This window comes from Chiloscyllium plagiosum, chromosome 3, assembly GCF_004010195.1.
Source record: "Chiloscyllium plagiosum isolate BGI_BamShark_2017 chromosome 3, ASM401019v2, whole genome shotgun sequence".
Classification (NCBI taxonomy): Eukaryota; Metazoa; Chordata; class Chondrichthyes; order Orectolobiformes; family Hemiscylliidae; genus Chiloscyllium; species Chiloscyllium plagiosum.
In genome coordinates, this window is record NC_057712.1 from 40,538,739 (window position 1) to 40,559,283 (window position 20,545).

The 20,545-nt window shown below is 41.5% G+C and overlaps 1 protein-coding gene across 2 annotated transcripts in view; it reads left to right on the forward strand.

Moving 5' to 3' along the window:
- Positions 1-1,519: 1,519 nt before the first annotated feature.
- The window catches only part of LOC122542764 (E3 ubiquitin-protein ligase TRIM9), a 60,720-nt gene continuing 41,694 nt past the window's right edge, over positions 1,520-20,545 (forward strand). For both annotated transcript variants that reach the window (XM_043680780.1, XM_043680790.1), the window contains exons 1-3: positions 1,520-2,375; positions 13,666-13,761; positions 17,167-17,289. In XM_043680780.1, coding sequence (XP_043536715.1) covers positions 1,590-2,375; positions 13,666-13,761; positions 17,167-17,289 — 1,005 coding nt within the window. In that variant the 5' untranslated portion in view covers positions 1,520-1,589. The remainder of the gene's footprint in view (positions 2,376-13,665; positions 13,762-17,166; positions 17,290-20,545) is intronic.

The window sequence follows — 20,545 nt, forward strand, 5'->3', positions numbered from 1 at the left end:
AAGAAGTGCCTGAGAGTTGGCATTGAGCCTCTGCAAGGTAAAGATCAGTGTGCAAGACTACAATAGCAACACCTTTGTCGGACAGTTTGATAACAAAGTTAGGGTTGGACCTAAGGGAGTGAATTGCAGCAATTTCAGAAGGAGACAGGTTTGAACAACTGTTCTTCACTCTCTTTCGACTCTATTTCCACCTACTGTTTACTCTTTACCTCACCCTACCTTCTGCATAAAAACCAATCTTTTCCTAGCTACTATTAGTTCTGAGGAAGTATCACCTGACCCAAAACATTAACTGATTTCTTTTCACAGATGCTGCCAGACCTGTGGACCTTTTCCAGCAAATTCTGTTTTTGTTTTTGACATTGACTGAAAGCGATTTTAGATCTGCAACAATGCATAACTTGTTTACCTTTGAATTAATTGTAAAACTTGGTGGGTCTTTAGAGTAAAACTGGGAGATCACCTCTTCTAAGTTTAAACTAACTTGAAAGTGGAGTTGCAGGTAGATAGGATAGGAAGTGTTTGGTATGCTTTCCTATATTGATCAGAGTATTGAGTGCAGGAGTTGGGAGGTCATGTTGCAATTGTACAGAACATTGGTTAGGCCACTGTTGGAATATCGCGTGCAATTCTGGGCTCCTTCCTATCGGAAAGATGTTGTGAAACTTGAAAGGAAAAGATTTACAAAGATGTTGCCAGGGTTGGAGGATAGCTATAGGGAGAGGTTTAATAGGCTGGGACTGTTTTCCCTGGAGTGTTGGAGGCCGAGGGGTGACCTTATAGAGGTTTATAAAATCATGAGGGGCATGGATAGGATAAATAGACAAAGTCATTTCCCTGGGGTTAAGTCTAGAACTAGAGGGCATAGGTTTAGGGTGAGAGGGGAAAGATATAAAAGAGACCTAAGGGCAACCTTTTTATTCAGAGGGTGGTATGTATATGGAATGAGCTGCCTGGGGAAGTGATGGAGGCTAGTACAATTGCAACATTTAAAAGGCATCTGAATCGGTATATGAGTAGGAAGGGTATGGAGGGATATGAACCAGGTGCTGGCAGGTGGGACTAGATTGGGTTGGGATATCTGGTTGGCATGGACGAGTTGGACCGAAGGGTCTGTTTCTGTGCTGTACATTTCTATGACTTTACCTGAGTCCATAGAACCGAAGTAAGTTACAGTTTGCAAACTGCAGATATAAATAATTGCACTGATAAAATATGCTGTTTTCCCCCAAGGAATGCTTCTCCACAGGCAGTTCCTCTGGATTGAAGATGGTAAAATTTCACTGAAAACAAAAAATGCTGGACATCGTAGCGGCTTAAACAGCATCCATTGGATAGAAAGCAAGCAGTCGTTGCAAATCGAGATGACTGTTCATCAGCAGTAGCCGTCCTTGGGAGAGGGGCAGAGGCACATCGCATTGAGTTATGACCACGTCCAGGGAAACCGGAATGTGTACATGCGCAGTGAATAGCAGCGCCTGGGCAAGGGGCGTGGACACATGCGCAGTGAGTGGTTGCGCTGTCCCTCGCCTGGTGCTGAAACGGCGGCTCTGGGTACTGCACGTCCCGCCCATTTGCCCCGCCACTGTATGGCTGACATGGAAGAGGAACTCAAGTGCCCGGTCTGTGGCTCTTTCTACCGAGACCCCATCATCCTGCCGTGCTCGCACAATGTTTGCCTGCCCTGTGCCCGCACCATCTTGGTGCAGACTCCCGAGGCGGAGCCGCCGTCTCCCCAGGCCCGGGCCCGGGGCTCGGCCTCGGATTATGATTACCTGGAGCTGGACAAGATGAGCGTGTACAGCGAGGCGGACAGCGGCTATGGTTCGTATACGGGCATCGCGCCGGCCACCCCCAGCCAGAAGTCTCCGAACGGCGTGCGGGTGTTCCCGCCTGCGCCGCTGCGCCACTCGAGCCTTACCTGCCCGCAGTGCCACCGCAGCGCTCTGCTGGAGGAGCGGGGACTCCGCGGCTTCGCCAGGAACCGCCTGCTGGAGGCCATCGTCGGCCGCTACCAGCAAGGCCGCGCCGAGCACGCTCGCTGCCAGCTGTGCGAGCTAGCCTCGCAGGAGGCGGCCGTCCATTGCGAGCAGTGCGACGTGTTCTACTGCGAGCCGTGCCAGCGGCGCTGCCACCCGGCCCGAGGAGCCCTGGCCAAACACCAGCTCATCCCAGCCGGCCAGGTCCGTGCCCCCGCCCCCACCAAGAAACAACCGCTGCCCCGCAAGCTCTCCACCTGTACCGAGCACGAACTGGAGAACCACAGCATGTACTGCGCCAGTTGCAAGATCCCCGTGTGCTACCAGTGCCTGGACGATGGGAAACACAGCAAGCATGAAGTCAAGGCACTGGGAGCCATGTGGAAACAACATAAGGTACGAAGTCCTGCTCCCTTGGAGGGAGAAGGTGCTGAGGGACGAGGAAGGGGAAATTCTAATAGTTCATTGTCACTGGCTGTAAAAAGGGAGTACAAAAGAATTGCAGACGCGGGCGGAAAGGTCAGGACAAATCGTTGCTTCCAGAAAATGTTCTGATTGTGTAAATGAGAGCGTGATCCCTTACTCGTTTTTTAACCAATCCATTATAACTAATTGCCAATAATCAGGGATTAGGGAAGAACCTTGCTGGTTTCGAAAGCAGTGTCTTTCATGGCAGCTGTTCGATGTCCTAACAGTCATGAACCAGGGTTTGTCAGTGAAGTTGATCTATCAGAATCGACACTGCTTTATGTGTAGCTGCGTGGTTAATGAAGAGAGTTGATGTATAAGTATCGCTTTTCAATTAAGAAATGCTTGCTGCCTCCCCTGGCCTCCCCGGATCTTGAATAAAATTAATGCAACTACATATTTTCGTGTTCAACCAACAATGACCTTGACTCTGAAAGATATTGAGGATGTTGCTTGCTATCTCCCACGTCAGGTATTGACTTATTGGGAATATTGGCTCAACTGGTAGGATTTTCTTCCAAACATTTTTATTTTCAAAGTTCCTTCCAGGTGGGTTGCAGTGGAGCCTACCTACCCTTTGTGAGAATGAGAGGGTCAACACATAACAACACAGATATCCCATGCTGGATACCACTGCAGTTTTCAGAGCCAACACTGTGGTCTTGGCTCACTGGGGATATCTGAGTGGAGATTGAACCTTTCAGCCTCTAGGTCAGTGGTGGGAATATTGATATTGTGCCAATGGTCACTCGTCCAAATTTGACTGTGTGGTTGGATGTCAGCCCAGTATTGAGAGACCATATTCCAGGATGTTAGATTTGAACCCTTCACCTCCTAACTCTGTGGTAGAAATGCTACCAGATGTCCAAAGGCTCTATTGAGATATCATTAGGTAAAATGAAGGACATCTGCAAAGAGATCAATTGGCATCTTGATAGTTATCCCTCTGTCCAATAATTCATTTATTTACCTTGTACTAAGTCTTGACGGTGTCCCCAAGCCAATCACACTACCCACACTCAAGCTAGCTGGTGTGTTAGGTGAGGATTAAGGTTAACTTGCTTTAATTGTAATTCACTTGTCTTGTGCCATTCATTATGAATAGATTCCCATCCATACAGAGGAAGATTTGGGGGAGGGGAATGGAAGAATAAACTGAAGCACAATAAAAAGAGGAATGTAATTAACCTCTGGTGAACTGAGCAAATGTAGATAGCAGAGTCAAAGAGATGAATCACTGTAGTTAAAATCCGTTAAGGAATATTGTTCTTAAATTATTGACTCAAATGAAACATGTGTGGTCTGGCCTTACAATTGCTTTGGGTTGTGCAATGTTTAAGATTCATATTCCTTTTTGGTCAGGATCTTGGTTTTGTTTATGTTCTATTGCTGTGAAATTAGATTTGTTACTTAAAACTCCCAGCATAATTTCCTGTCTTGAAAGCGAAAATAAAAACAGATACACAGAAAAGCTGATTTGGAATTCTGATGTGCTGGCCTGTGGGGAAGTAAATTAGCTATTCTAATAGTTGCATGTGGGATTTGAGATGATGAGGTGTCATCCAACGCATCCTAAGATGACTCATAGTTTTTAGTATTGGAATGGTTTTCATTTTCAGTGATCAGCAGGAGATTTTAGCTGAACAATGTAGTTATCATGGCTCCCACGCTAAGCCTGGGAGTCATATATTCAAGGGAGTAAATTTGGCAGCTGTTGGATGCAGAGCATGATCCATCACCACCTGACTCAGAGGTGAGAACATTACTACCATGTCAATTGACATATCCTGATGTAAGTTCATGGCTGGATATCAATTCAGTATTTAAATATCATATTTTGATTTTTACTTACCATGACTATTGGAGTGGTGCCCAAAACCTTTACCTTTTGACTCAGAAGTAAAAATACACAGAAAGGTAAGGGAAGGGTCATTCATGCAATTTTCCTTTTGCTTTCAATCTCCCTAGGATTAAGTATCTTACAATTTGTACGTGGCATGTGCATAGTGAGACAGAAGACATCTTGAATATATGACTCCCAGGCTTAGCGTGCTTTATACGTTTGATGACAATCCATTCATAACATATTTTGTTATTTCCAATGTTGGGAGGAACAATGAAGTAGATGTATTTCACTCAAAGTACTTTCTGTTCATTCAATTTTCTTTTATTTGCTCATGGGATGTTCGTGTTGCTGGCTAGGCTAGCATTTATTGTGTATCACTAAATACCCAGGAGAAAGTGATGAGCTGTCATCACGGACTATTGCAGTTATTGGAGTGCAGAGTGCAGAGATACCTACAGTGCTATTGGCAAGAGAGTTCCAGTATTTTGACCTAATAACAGTGAAGGAATGGTGATATACTTCCAAGTCAGGATAAGGTAACTTAGAGGGGAGCTTGCACTGGGTGGTGTTACCATGCAGCTCTGCCCCTGTCCATCTGAGTGGTCGAAATCATGAGCTTGCAAGGTGCTGTTTCAGGAGCCTTAGTGAATTACTGCTGTGCATCTTGTAGATAGTACACACTGAACTTGATTGTTTTGAACTTCTCAAATGCAGTTGTGTTTGCATCCATTCAATTGAATGGTGACTATTCCGTCTTAAAAACTTTAAAATATACTCAAAGGACAAGACATTAGTAGGAAATCAGAGAAATGGTGAGCTACAAAAAGCTTCCTGTACTAGAGAATTCTACTCTCCTCTCTTAAATAAACAATACAAATCTATTGAGGGCAGAACAGAAAAATGTCTTAATGCTAGCAATAGCTGAGATTGAAAGATTTTGGGGGGCTACTGCAAATTTTGGTTCTGTGTTATATAATCTTTCAGGTTAGGCATCACTGCAGGTGGATCCTGTGTCCCTGACTAGATGCTGTCACTGAGCTACTCACCACTTGCTGCAAATTCTCCTTCAAGTTACACTATCCTGACTTGAAGTGGAAGTGCCGGCGTTGGACTGGGGTGGATAAAGTTAAAAATCTGACTTGGAACTATATTGCTGTTCCTTCACTGTTGTTCGGTTAATATTCTGGATGGTGGAGGGAATGAATGTTTAATATAATAGGAGGACTGTCTATCAAGTGGGCAGCGCTGTTCTAGATGGTGTTAACTTTGTGTATTGCTGAAGCTGCACCCATACAAGCAAATGAGAGTATTGTATCATACTCCTGAGTAGTGCCATAGAAGGTGAAGAGGCATCGGGCAGATAGGAAATTATTTTCTTTTTCCAGAATTCATAGTCCCTGACCTGCTACTGTAGTCACAGAATTTATATGGTCAGTACAGTTCAGTTTCTGGTCAATGGTAACCCCAAGGCTGCTGATAGTGGGGTTTCAGTGGTGGTAATGCCATTAAACACTTAGGGGCGATGATTACATACTCTCTCTTGTTAATGATGTTCATTGTCTGCCACTTGTACAGCACAAATGTTATTTGCCCCTTATGAACCAAATCTTGGATGTTTCTAGGTGTGGCTGCATATAGATATGGACTATTTCAGTACCTGAGGAATGTATGATCAAACAATGACCATTGCCACTTCTGACCTCATGGTGGAGGAATGATCATTGATGTTTGGGTCTAGAACACTATCCTGAGGAAGAACTACAGGTCTGCTGTGATGTCCCGGGGCTAAGATAATTGACCCCCAACAGCAGAACTAACTTCCTTTGTGCTTAGTATGATTTCCCCCTTCATGGGGTAAATATGCAGAGCCTAGACCTATTCTGTTTGTCGGATTACTTAACCCTGTCGATCTCATGCTGCTTCTGCTGTTTCTCCAAGTAGTCCTGTGTTTTATGACAGACTGATACTTAATTTTTAGGTATGTCTGGTCTGTTCCTGTCATGCCCTTTTGCATTCTTCATTGAACCAAAGTTGATGTTTTGCTTGATCATAATATTAGAGTGGCAGATATGCCAAGCTTTGAGGCTGTAGATGGATACCAAGCTTTGAGTTCCACATCTGTTTGAACTCTGACTCATTTCACACAGAGATAGTAGTACAAAACATGATGGACAGTTTCCTTGGTGTGAACTTTGTGTCTACAAAGAAAGTTCAAAAGTCACTCCTACCAATAATTTCATGGATTGCGCATCTGCACCAGGTTAATTGACAAAGGCGAGGTCAAGTAGATTTTTCCCTCTTGCTGGTTCCTTAACTCAGTTTAGCAAGTATGTTTGTTAGGACTCAGCCAGCTCAGATAGTCAGGGACACAGAGTCCACCTGCAGTGATGCTGAATCAATGCAGAACCAAAATTTGCAATAGCCTCCCAAAATCTTTCAATCTCAGCTAGCATTAAGACATTTTTCCTATTCTGCCCTCAATAGATTTGTAATGTTCATTTAAGAGAGGAGAATAGAATTCTCTAGTACAGGAAGGAAGCTTTTTGTAGTCTATCATTTCTCTGATTTCCTACTAATTTCTTTTCCTTTGAGTATATTTTAAAGTTTTAAGATGGAATAGTCACCATTCAATTGCATGGATGCAAACACAACTGCATTGAGAAGTTCAAAATATAGGTGGTGCCCTTATAGGAGTCACTGGAATTTGGGAGGGATCCAGAGGACTGGAAAATGGCTAATGCAACACTCGTGTTTAAGAAGGAGGGAGGCAGAATACAGGAAACGATAGATCAGTTAGCTTTACCTCGGTATTGGCAAGATTTTCGATTCCATTATTAAGAATGAGATAGCGAAGTACTTGGAAGGGCATGGTAAAATAGGGCTGAATCACCTTTTAAGCATGAGAAATGCTTGACAAATCTGTTAGAATTCCTTGAGGAGGTAACAAGCATGTTAGACAAAGAACAGCCAGTGGACATGATGTATTTGGATTTCCAGAAGGCCTTTGACAAGGTGCTGCACAAGAGGCTGCTGAATAAGATAAGAGCACATGGTGTTAAGGTCAAACTACTGGCATGGATAGAGGATTGGCTGACTGACAGAAGGCAGAGAGTATGGATGAAAGGATTTTTTCCAGGATGCCAGGCGGTGACTAGTGGAGTTCTGCTGGGGTCAGTGTTGGGACCACAGCTATTCATGTTAGACATTAACAATCTGGACAAATGAACTGAGGGTATTGTTGCTATGTTTGTAGTTGTCACAAAGATAGGTGAACGGACAGGTAGTGTTGAGGGCTGGGGAGGTTGCAGAAGGATTTGGACAGGTTAGGAGATTGGGCTAAGTAGTGGTAGATAGAATATAACATGGGAATGTGTGATGTCATGCACTTTGGTAGGAATAATGAGAAAATGCTTCAGAATTCTGAAGCACAAAGAAACATGAGAATCTAGTTCTCTTAAGGATTCTCTTAAGATTAACATGCAGGTGTAGTTAGCAGTTATGAAGACAAATGCAATGTTTGCATTTTTATTTCAAGAGGGCTAGAATTCAAGAGCAAAGATGTACTGCTGAAGCTGTGTAAGGCTCTGGTCAGACCACATTTCAAGTTTTGTGAGCAGTTAAGGATCCCTAGCTAAGGAAACATGTGCTGGAATTGTAGGGGATTCATAGTAAGTTGACAAGTATGATCCAGGGGATGAAGGGCTTGTCGTACTCGATGGAATTTAGAAGAATGAGCGGGGGATTTGATTGAAACTTACAGAATACAGAGGGGCATGGATAGAGTGGATGTGGAGAAGATGTTTTCAGTACTAGCAGAGCCTCGGAACTGAGGTCACAGCCTCAGAATGAAGGGATCACCCTTTTGAACTGAGGAGGAATTTATTCAGCCAAAGGGTGGTTAATCTGTGATACTCATTGCTGCAGTGCTGTGGAAGCCAAGTCATTGAGTGTGTTTAGGGCAGAGGTAGATAGATAGGTTCATGATTGGTAAGGGATCAAGGATTGCGGAGAGAAAACATAAAAATAGGGTTGAGAAACATATCAGCCATGATCAAATGGTGGAGTAGGCTCAATGGTCTGAATAGCCTAATTCAACGCCTATATCTTATGATTGTATGGAAAAGGAGTGAGCCGTTAGGTGGCGACAGAACTCAGAGCCAGAGAAAGACAGTTAGGCAGTCAAAGGGATTGCTGATAGTAAACCAGGGAAGGAGAAAAGCTGATGATGGGATAATGAGTAGGTGAAAATAGGTTGGCTCTGCTGAAAGCAGGAGAAAGTAAGGACTGCAGATGCTGGAGATCAGAGCTGAAAAATGAGTTGCTGGAAAAGTGCAGCAGGTCAGGCAGCATCCAAGGAGCAGGAGAAATGACGTTTTGGGCATTAGCAGCCTATGTCATGACACAGCCTGGGGTATGGGGATGGATCGAGGACATTGAAGGAGCGAGGCTCAGCGCAAGCTGAAAAGATTGTATGTCATCTTCCTTGTGAGGACCGTGCAGCTTTCTGGCTAACTATCACCCATCCCTTCATCTGCCTGATCTCCTTTCTCACTCTCAGGTCTCCATCTCTACCTCCCCACACACTCCTACCCCATCCACTCTGACCCCCTGGTATCAGCATAAGTACCATCTCTACTTAGCTGCTATTGGTTCTGAAGAAGGGATGCTGTACTTAGAAGATTAACTTTCCCTCTACAGATGCTAAAAGATCTACTGAGTTCATCCAACAATTAGTGTTGCCACAGTAAGTAGGATCTTCCAGTTGCTCTACAGCAACTCCCAAGCTTACTTTGACACCACATTAACCTCTGCTATCAAGAAAGAGATGCACAATAATGTAATGAAGACAGCATCACTTATTTTCCATGCATCACTGTTATTCTCCAAATTGCATGCTATCATTAAAAGGTATGATTCAGTAGACAAGCTATGTAGCTGGAAGGCTTTCAAGTTATTTTCACCAACCACCTACGTACCTGTTACCATGCATTGCAACTCAGATGGTAAAGTGGCTCAGATGGTTTATTGTTAATCTGATTACATGATGCAGAGCAACAGAGATTTACAGTATTGAGAATCTAAGCAAATCAGAAATTGAGATTTTAACAGATCTTTGCTAGACGGTGAGCTTATTATAAAGGATTAATTGTCTCGTTCTCAGCTAGCATATTATTCAGAAATATCACATAATTATATATTCATAAAAAGTGAAATTAGCATTTATATAGTGCCTTATATAATGGTAGCATCATCTACATCATAGTTATAGAGTCATAGAGATGTACAGCACGGAAACAGACCCTTTGGTCCAACTCATCCATGCTGGCCAGATAAACTAAACTAATCTAGTCCCATTTTCTCGCACATATCCCTCTAAACCCTTCCTATTCATATACCCATCCAGATGTCTTTTAAATGTTGTAACTGTACCAGCCTCCACCACTTACTCTGGCAGCTCATTCCATACATGCATCACCCTCTACATGAAAAAGTTGCCCCTTAGGTCCCTTTTAAATTTTTCCCCTTTCACTCTAAACCTATGCCCTCTAGTTCTGGACTACCCCATCCCAGGGAAAAGACTTTGTCTATTTAACCTAGCCATGCCCCTAATGATTTTACAAACCTCTGTAAGGTCACCCCCTCGACCTCCGACACTCCAGGGAATAATACCCCAGCCTATTCAGCCTTTCCCTTTAGCTCAAACCATCCAACCCTGGCAAGCCTAGTAAATCTTTTCTGAACCCTTTCAAGTTTCACAACATCCTTCTGATAGGAGGGAGACTAGAATTACTCACAATAGTCTGAAAGTGGCCTAACCAATGTCCTGTACAGCCTCAACATGATCTTCCAACTCCTATACTGAATGCTCTGACCAATAAAGGAAAGCATACCAAACACCTTCTTCCCTATCCTATCTACCTGCAATTCCATTTTCAAGGAACTATGAACCTGCACCCAAGGTCTCTTTGTTGAGCAACACTCCCCAGGACCTTATCATTAAGTGTATAATCAACTAGGAGAAAGTGAGGACTGCAGATGCTGGAGATCAGAGTCGACGAGTGTGGTGCTGGAAAAGCACAGCTGGTCAGGCAGCATCCGAAGAGCAGGAGAATCCTTGTTTCAGGCATAAGCTCTTCATCATTAAGTGTATAAGCCCTGCTCTGATTTGCCTTTCCAAAATGCACCGCCTCACATTTATCTAAATCGAACTCCATCTGCCACTCCTTGGCCCATTGGTCCATCTGTCAAGATCCCATTATTCTCTGATGGGATACATTGTGTTGCCTGAGCCAAACAAACCTCAATCCAGATTTAACCTGGTGAAAAAATTGTTTATTTTCACTTCTAACTCTATATATTTTATTCTGCTTACAGTGTCAATGGGACAATTGTCTCATATTCAGTCAAAGTCAGTATCATAGTTAGAAATCAGGTCATTTTATCACTGGGGCACATTCTATCATTACATGCAGATAGTATTTCATCAATCTATTACTGTACCTAGCAGCTCCACAATACATAACATGTTCAGGAAAGTTATTGAATTATTTTTGGAATACAACTGGGGTTACTTAGATAAATGTGGCAGCCAATTAGTACTTAATATACTGAGTCTGATCTTCTTTTACCTGCTCCACTTGGCATATGCGAGTAAACCTTACCCTTACAAGTAAGTTCTTTAAAGAGATCTGGCCCTTTCTTTTCAACCAACCCCTGACAAGGCTATATATTCTGATGCAGCTTTTTAGCTTCCACTGTGTTTTTTTTTGATCACTTCAACAAAACTAACTGGCTTTTCCGGTTTTCCCACATCCATCTTCCCAGTGCTTTTTCCAAACCACCAACACTGTGACATCATGTGGCCAACTTTATTGCAGTGAAAACACCTTTTATTTAACTTCGCTTTCTCCCTCATGGGTTTCCTTTTTACCCTGTGATAAAGTATCTTTACTATCTTCAATGAGATCTCCTTTTACCTTACCATTGGAGGATTTCTCTTTTCCCCAATTTCTTTCCCTCACCAACTGAAATTGATGTCAGAAGCCAAACTTTGATAAATGAACCAGTTCATAATCATCTGCCATTTTCACTGCTAATCTTGCAGTTTTAATTCTCTGCTCTTCCACGAGTTCTCATTACTTCAGAAAGTGAACTTTTGACCTCCTCCAAAATAATATTTTCTCTATTTATTTCATCAATTTTCAATGCCCTTATCCACCGAGCAAGATTACTTTGTTTGGTCCTTTCAAATTCAATGTACGTTTGACCGGGGTCCATCCTTAGATTCGTGAAATATTGTCTGTAGGCCTCTGGTATTAGCTTATGTGCGGTTAAGATGGCATTTTCCATCTTATTATACTCCCAAATGCCTCATCTGATGGTGATGCAAATACCTCGCTAGCTCTACCTATTAATTTTGTTTGGATCAACAATATCCAAGTGGTCACCAGCTATTTTGTTTGTTTAATCACTTTATCAAATGAAATCTCAAAAGCTTCTATATCCTTGTTTTTGAAGTTAGCCAATGGTTGAACATAATTAAACAGATCCGCACTGGACCTTTCACTACCATGGGTTTGCTCGTCATCACTATCCTCTTCAGTAAGCATACTTTCTATGTAAGAACATAAGAACATAAGAAATATGAGCAGGAGTAGGCCACAAAGCCCAGTGAGCCTGCTCCACCATTCAATAAAATAATGGCTGATCTTTTCGTGGGCTCAGCTCCACTTATGTGCTCACTCACCATAACCGTTAATTCTGTTACTGTTCAAAAATCTATCTATCTTTGCCTTAAAAACATTCAACGAGCCAGCCTCAACTACTCCAAAGGCCAGGGAATTCCACAGATTCACAACCCTTTAGGTGAAGAAGTTCCTCCTCAACTCTGCTAAATCTTTTCCCCCTTACCTTGAGGCTATGCCACCTAATTTTAGTTTCACCTGACAGTGGAAGCAACCTCCTGGCTTCTATCATATGTATTCCCTTCATAGTTTTATATGTTTCTATAAGATTCCCCTAATTTTTTTCCAAACTCCAATGAGTATAGTTCCAGTCCACTCAATCTCTCCTCATAAACCAACTCTCTCAATTCCGGAATCAACCAAGTGAACCTCCTCTGCATTCCGCACCCCCCCCTTTCTTTTTGTTCTGCCAAAGCTATTCTTTACTTTTCATTCGTCTCTAATTCAAGCTGCTTCAATTGCAATTGAATTTTAGCCATTTCCAAAGATTCTGATGACGTTCCTGGCAATTATAAATGCTCCACGATTGCCACAAATATCTTTCCTTTCTTCGCAGACACAGGCAACCCCAATTCCAGCTTGTTTGCCGATTCTGAAACCCTTGCCTTGCTTACTGTCTGTAAAACTCCTGAGGTGGCTTCTTCCACCCTCTAGGAAGCTCTTACTGACCGAAAGAGTCATTACTACACAAGGCACACTGTTTGAACCAACCAAATTCAACACGTGAAATAAAATGCACTAATACTTACCTTTGATTTCAATAATCCCAAATCCTGAAATTAGAGATTTTGATCCTGACAAAAGCCCCCAATAATTATGGACCAGACCAGACCAGACCCCTCAAAATATATTAAGAAGGTAGCCTAGACCCTAACTGTTTCTTAATTTCAAGGTAAATGTCAGGTACTGTGTTCCAGATGTAACTACTCGACGTTAAGCAAAACACAATTAATTCAAACATTATAATTAAAATGCAACTAAAAAAAGAAGAACTTGGAATAATTTAACTCTATTGATAAACTTAACAGAATAATAGGCATAGTAACTATTACTAATTAATTGTTCTAATATTGTAACACTTCATAAGCACACCCTTGACAAAAGGTAAATTCAGTTTAACAGATTTATCTCACATGCAGTCTAGCAGCCTAGGAAGAGAACCCCTAAATTTTGACTGTATCTGAGAGAGGGAAAAGTAGCTCCTATTTTTTCAAGACCTCAACAGCAACTGTTGCTGAAAACTAAAATTCCCTGGTTCTGTGGGTCTGAGCTTGATCACAACCATTTAGGCTGCTTTTATTATTTTAGCTTTTAAAAAAAATACAAGGCTTCACAAGTTGTTTATCTTTTCATAGACTTCTCGTCACCTATCTCCCAATTTCTCTCTAAAAGAAACCAGGACAAATTGCACCTCTTAAAGCCACAGCATTGTTGCAATTTGTTATTGTATTTTTAAGCACTGACTTAGATGTGTAAGGGGTTGAAATCATAGGTTTCTTTTTTAAGAGAGTTTTACCCAAAGAACCAACCTTCCATATATAACTTGAAGATGAGACTAGAAGGTGAAACTTCATGACTGAAATGTGTAAATGGAAAACTATTGACCGTGCAAATTTTTATTTTCTAGGCTCAACTGTCTCAGGCATTAAATGGTGTGTCTGACAAAGCAAAGGAGGCCAAAGAGTTTTTGGTACATTTGAAAAATATGATCCAATTAATTCAGGTAAGTTGAGTTTAAGATTTTGGACATCCCATGCATGGTTGCTTTGTGAAGTTTCAGTTGAAAGAAAATGGTCCAACACTCATGTTTTCTTTCAGTGGGTTCTGCTTGCCCACTTGCAGTATGTTGTAAACTACTACTTCCTTTCAGAGAAGATGCAGCTGCAAAAAGCAATTTGGATAATTGTGATGGACAACGAATGAACTGCTCACATCACTGAATTAACCTTTCTGTCTGTTGCCATTAGTATGCAATTTCTGATCCCAACAATATTTGTAGATAGACCCCTCAATACAGAGCAGCCTAGATAAGTGCCAGATCTGGGTACAGTGATTGTAAACCAAGAAGCTAGATTGGACAGTGTTAATTTGATCCAAGGAGCTGCTGTGAAATCAACAGTTATGGTAACAGATCTAATATACTTGATGGGTTACTTGTAGACATATACTTGGAGAAAGGAGTGCTATGATGAGTCAACTAAGAGAATAAACAAAGTCTAAAATGTCTTATTAAAATAAAATAATCCACATTGTAGACAAAGAGAAAATACTATAAGCATGCAGCTATTTTCAATTAAGTACTGGAAATTATTTTACAATGTAACTTATTTGGACTTTGATAACGTTCTCCATGGTAGACTAATTAGTAAAGTTAGATCACATGGGATTCAGGGTGAGCTTGCCAATTAGATACAAATTGGCTTTCTAGTAGGAGACAGAAGGTGGTAGTAGAAGATTGTTTTTCAGACTGGAAGCCTGTGATCTTGTGAAGCAACATTTTTACACAGAGAGTGGTTGGTGTGTGGAATGAACTGGCAGAGGAAGTGATGGATGCAGGTACACTTACAATGTTTAAAGGCCATCTGGATAAGTACAGGAATAGGAAAGGTTTTGAGGAAAATGGGCCAAATGCAGGCAGGTTGAATTTAATTTAATTTATTGTCACGCATACTGAGGCACAGTGAAAAGCTTTGTCTTGCAAGCAATACAGGCAGATCACATAGTTAAGTAACATAGATAAGTAAATACTAGGTAAACAGCGGCAGAAACCAAAACACAGGTACAGGCGAATGCTAAGAGTTTGTGAGTCCATTCAGTATTCTAACAACAGCAGGGTAGAAACTGTTTTGAAACCGGCTGGTGCATGTGTTCAGGCTTCTGTACCTTCTCCTTGATGGTAGAGGGTGGGATGGATCTTGAGAATGTTGGCGGCCTTTCCTTGACAGCAGGCCCGGGAGATGGATTCTGTAGATGGGAGGTTGGTCTTTGTGATTGTCCGGGCCGAGTTCACCACTCTCTGTAACCGTCTCTGATCTTGAATGGTACATATGCCATACCAGGTAGTGATACATCCAGACAAAATGCTCTCGATGGCACACCTATTAAAATTGGCAAGGGTATTTGCTGTCATGTCAAATTTTCTCAGCTGCCTGAGGAAGAAGAGATGTTGTTGGACCTTTATGACCAGTGCATCCACATGAAGCTTGTTGTGGATGACCACTCCCAGGAGCTTGCCTCTCTCCACTCGTTCCACCTCTATGCTGTTAGTGTGTAGGTGGGCATGAGTAACATCCCACCAAAAGTCAATAATGAGTTCCTTGGTTTTGCCAGCATTGAGAACTAGGTGAGACTGGTTTAGTTTGGGAACGTGGTCAGTGTGGATTGGTTGATGCTGTATGACTCTATGACTTTCTGACATGTGATCTAAGAACTGTAGAAATATAAATGATGTTTCCATATATTAAATTCTGTGGTAAATTTGCTTATTTTTAAACTAAATTTATCTTTTTGTCTGCCTTGCCGCATTGCCTACTCTATAATTACTGCCAATGTCTTTTTAGCCTGCAGAACAAGGAGTTTTGTTTTTTTTGCTTTGTGCTTCTACATTCATTGTTGCTCAGATTGGAGTCTAAGAGTGAGACCTGGGTAGGGGTTCATCACTGGTGTAAGCCACTTGTATGTTCATCTGACACAGTCTGCAGCATCTGGTGTTAGAAATATTTGCTAGCCTTATTTTAAACATAAATGTTGTTGTGTAAAGTACACACAATCAAACAATGAATTTTTAAAAATTGTAAACTATATTTATACTAAAAGTTTGAGTGAATAAATCTTATTTTAGTTTGTTGATGGTGATATTTGCAAAACTAAAATATTTTGGCCAGAATCTTATTGGAGTCTGAGTGACGTGGGGTATGGCAAAATGAGTGGTGGAATTGGGCAAGGTGTTTGTCAAGGTGTTTATCTTGGACACTTTTCCCAAGCAGCATGTTGAGATTCTTGCTAAGAAGCAGCAAGTTTCCATGTGATATAAATATTGCATGTTAAACAACTTGCTAACAGCCTCACCAGAAGTGGGAAAGATGTTTCAGTCAATAGTTAGAGTGGTAGAGCACGAAACTTGGTGGGAGGTAGATCCAGTCACAGAAAGAGAGAGTGAGGGTGAGGTATCACAGAGAAGCTGTTGGCATTCATCCTGGCAGGGTGGAGAAGGACATTAACATTCTTTGTTCAGTGTTATACATTTCTCCAAACTACTGAATCTACTTTAACTGGATAGCAACATCAGAGCAGGTTGATGTAGTTTGCTGCGTTGGCCTACACTGCTGGTTCTGGAGAAAAGGAAATCTTGTTTGTATACCAACCCATCCATCAAGATCTCCAGGACCATGACTGCAAAGCGGAGTGAGAAATTTCCCCTATCTGCCAATTCTGGGTAAATGTCTGGAACTGTGCAGGGCTGGTCTGTCCAGGTGCAAAATGGCTTTTTAAAGATGGCACCAGTGCCAGAGACGACCGTCAATTCCAGATTCTCCAGTGAGTGTTGAGTTATTCTGGGAACGACGCATGGTAAGGTGGTCAGATTTGGACATGATACTTGCCATAAGGGTTGAAATGCCAATTAGTACGGTGAATTTAGTACTTTATGACAAGAAAACTCACTCGGTCTCACAGCAAGAATCACTCCACCAAACTCAATGTGGCTCATACCTGGGCAAAAAACCATAAGATCAAGGCCTTTGTGTTGCATTTATAAATAGTTTTTCAATAGAAACTATGTTTTAATTAGGAGCAAATTACTGCAGATGCTAGAATCTGTACTGAAAATAAAAAATGCTGGAAATCACAGCAGGTCTGCCAATATCACACTCCAATCACTTAATCTGCATGGTAGGAACTCTTTCACCCCTAGCACTCCCCCCAGCCACCATTGCATAAATTCTGCCCCCTCCAAATTCATATCAGCTCTGATGGAGAGTCATCTAGGCTCGAAACGTTAGCGTGCTCTCTCTCCATGGATGCTGCCTGACTCGCCGTGATTTCCAGCATTTTTTGTTTTCAACATTATAAGTAGATCTGACACCCAATGTTTCTAGCCCTCACTGTAATTCTCTTTTCCATTTTATAGGAGAATGGAGTGGAAGTTGAGGCATGCCTTGTGGCACAGTGTGATGCACTTGTTGATGCATTAAATCGCCAGAAAGCCAAGTTACTTACTAGAGTTACCAAGGAGCGGGAATTTAAACTAAAGGTGAATCCATGACAAAATAGTGATTATGACATTGATCACACTTGTAATGCAATAATATTTAATAATATTTATGAAATGATAAATTCATGCAGAACAGAAAGAAGCCATTGAGCCGGTTTGCTCTTTGAAAAACTAATTCTGCTCCTTTTCCCCATAGTACTGGAAATGTTTCCTTGAAGTGAATATTTAACTTACTTTTGAAAGCTTCACCATCATTCCAGATCCTAATGATTCTCTGTATTTAAAAAACAAACTCATTTCTCCTCTGGTACTTCAGCCGATTATTCTAAATCTTTGTCCTCTGGTTACTGACTGCCCTATAAGTTTCTCTCTTTTTCCTCCTTTGAAATCCTTCATTGAATAGAAATCCTAAAAACTATTTCTATTTAACACTCTCTGCTTCCTGAAGGAAATAATCTCATCTTCTCCAGCCTCCACATAAATGAAGTCCCTCATCCACGACATCAATTTTTTAGATCTCTTCAAGTCTTTTCAATTTTAAGCGTTAACTTTGTAAAATTTTGTTTATAGTCATTATAAAATGAAGAACTGGGTTTTACTTGAAAATATTCAAAGTTTACATAATATTGTGTTTTACAAGTTAAATGTTTAAATGTTAAATATTAATTTGGATGACATAGCCAAATTCATTTTGAAACTGTGGAAAAGACCAACCATTACGTTAAATTAATTGTTACATAAACCAAATAAAGAAAAAATAGTTACCAAAAAATCCAACTAAAAATTCAGAAGAAATGACTTTACACAGAGAAAAGTTAGAATGTGGAACCCGCTGCAGCAAAGCACAGTTGAGGTGAATAGCATAAATATATTTATCTACATGCCTCTCAAATTCATGATGGAGAAAGGAATTCAGGGTGTGTTAATAGGTTTAGATGAAGAAGGGTGGGAGATGCTCATATGAAGGATGAATACAAGCATGGAGTGGTGGGCTGAATAAAAAAACATGGAAACATAGAAAGTAGGAGTAGGCCATTCGGCCATCAGCCTACTCCATCATTCAATATGATCATAGCTGATCATCCAACTCAGTATCCTATTTCTGCCTCTTCCTATACCTTTCGATCTATTTAGCCTAAGAAATCTATTGAACAAGCACAATCTACAAATCTACAATCTACAAATAGATTAAGTTAAAAGTCACACAATGCCAGGTTATAGCCCAACAGGCTATAACAAGCTTTTGGAGCACTGCTCCTTTGTCAGATAGCTAGTGGGATGGTTAAAGAACACAGAATTTATAACAAAAGATCAAAATGTCATACAACTGATGCAACATATTAAACAAACCTAGATTGCTGTTAAGTCTTTAATCGCTTAGACTGGGTTGCAGATTTCGATTCATTAATATGTCCATCCCAGAACTTCTTTCAAGTCACATTCCCAAGATAAGGTTTAAAAAAAATTGACATCTCAGCTTAGACAATGCAATAAAGGTGAGAGATTAGAGTCTGTCTGTATTCGAACATTGAGTCAGATCGGTTCTATTTCCAAAGTAAGAATTTATAAAATGTCATATGGACTGACTGCCTACAGATTGTGTGCTTTTTGAACAAAATATAAAATAAAATATCTGCAAATACAAATTCACCCATAGACTTGTGTGTGTGTGTGTGATCCTGTGTAAGAGTGCATGTATAGTGTAGTGGGGTCACCTGTAGTGTGACATGAACTGAAGACCCCGGTTGAGGCCATCCTCATGGATACCAAACTTGGCTATCAGTTTCTGCTCGGTGACTCTGCGTTGTTGCGTATTCCAAAGTCCGCCTTGGAGGACGGTCACTCAAAGATCCAAGGCCGAATGTCCTTGACTGCTGAAGTGTTCCCTGACTGGGAGGGAACGCTGGCACCTCCACATCATGGTTACCGTTGATGTCACCAACTGCCGACTCAAAGTCGAGAAGCTCTCCAAGAAGATCATGCATATCAACGCAATCATCAAGTTTCTGCAGAAATGCAAGAAAGCAGGAAAGATCCCAAAAGGACGATGGATCATGAGCAGACTCAAGTCAACCTACAACACAGCCTACACTTAGAGACTTTGCCGTCACACCTCTCATGAACTCATCAGTCATGTAGTATACCAACTCTACAGCAGGCGCCATAACTTTGAAATCAAGATAGAGTCCTATTCTCAGTTTTCACTCAAGATATAGCAGTACAGTTATGAGACACTGCCAAGCAGACAAGGCGATGGAACTACACCACCTACATTCAAACCAAGGACAAGAAACTGGAGAAACTTGACATCACCAGCTGTAGCCAAGCCTCCCCTGCACCACAGTTGAAAACAGTACCACCATGGGGAAATTGATTGTCAACTTATTGGACCACACCCTTGAACTGGAAGAGATTGAAGTTCTCAGTTGAGGGCTCAACTTCGGTCCCATCACCAAAATGGACCCCAGTGGTCTTGTGACAGACAGGAAGGAATTCATCAGACAAATGAGACTCTGAGAATCCTTCCAAGGTGTTAGCAGTGGTCCCAATGAGACAACCAACGAATCGGAACAATCAGATTTCTTACAAAAACTCAGCACCCACATTCCAATCGAACCAGGAACATTCTTCATCACAATGGACATTTCAGGACTCTACACCAGCATCCCCCACAATGATGGCATCGCTACAACATACCAACAACTGCCAATCTCCAGGCACCATCCTACAACTCATCCACTTCATCCTCAACCACATTGTCTTCACCTTTGACAACCAGTTCTTTATTGAGATACATGGAACAGCCATGGGGATCAACTTTGCAACCCAATATGCCAACATTTTCATGCACAAGTTTGAATAAAAATTCTTTGCTGCACAGGACCTTCAACCAACACTATACACCAGATATATTAATGACATTTTCTTCCTCTAGACCCATGGCCAGGAGTCACTGCAACAACTACGCAGTGATATAAACAAGTTTCATCCCACCATCAGGCTTACCATGGACTGCGCTTTAGAATCTCATTCTTGGACACATGCATCTCCATCAAGGACAGGCACCTCAATCTACCACAAGCCAACAGATAACTTCATGATGCTGCACTTCTCAAACTTCCACCCTAAACATATTAAGACAGTCATACCCTATAGACAAGCCCTATGCATGCACAGATTCTGTTCGGTTGAAGAGGAATGCGACAGACACCAGAAAGTGCTGAAGGACACTCTCATAAGAAAAGGAAATGATGTCCAACTCATCAGTAGCCAGTTCTGATATGCCATAATGAGA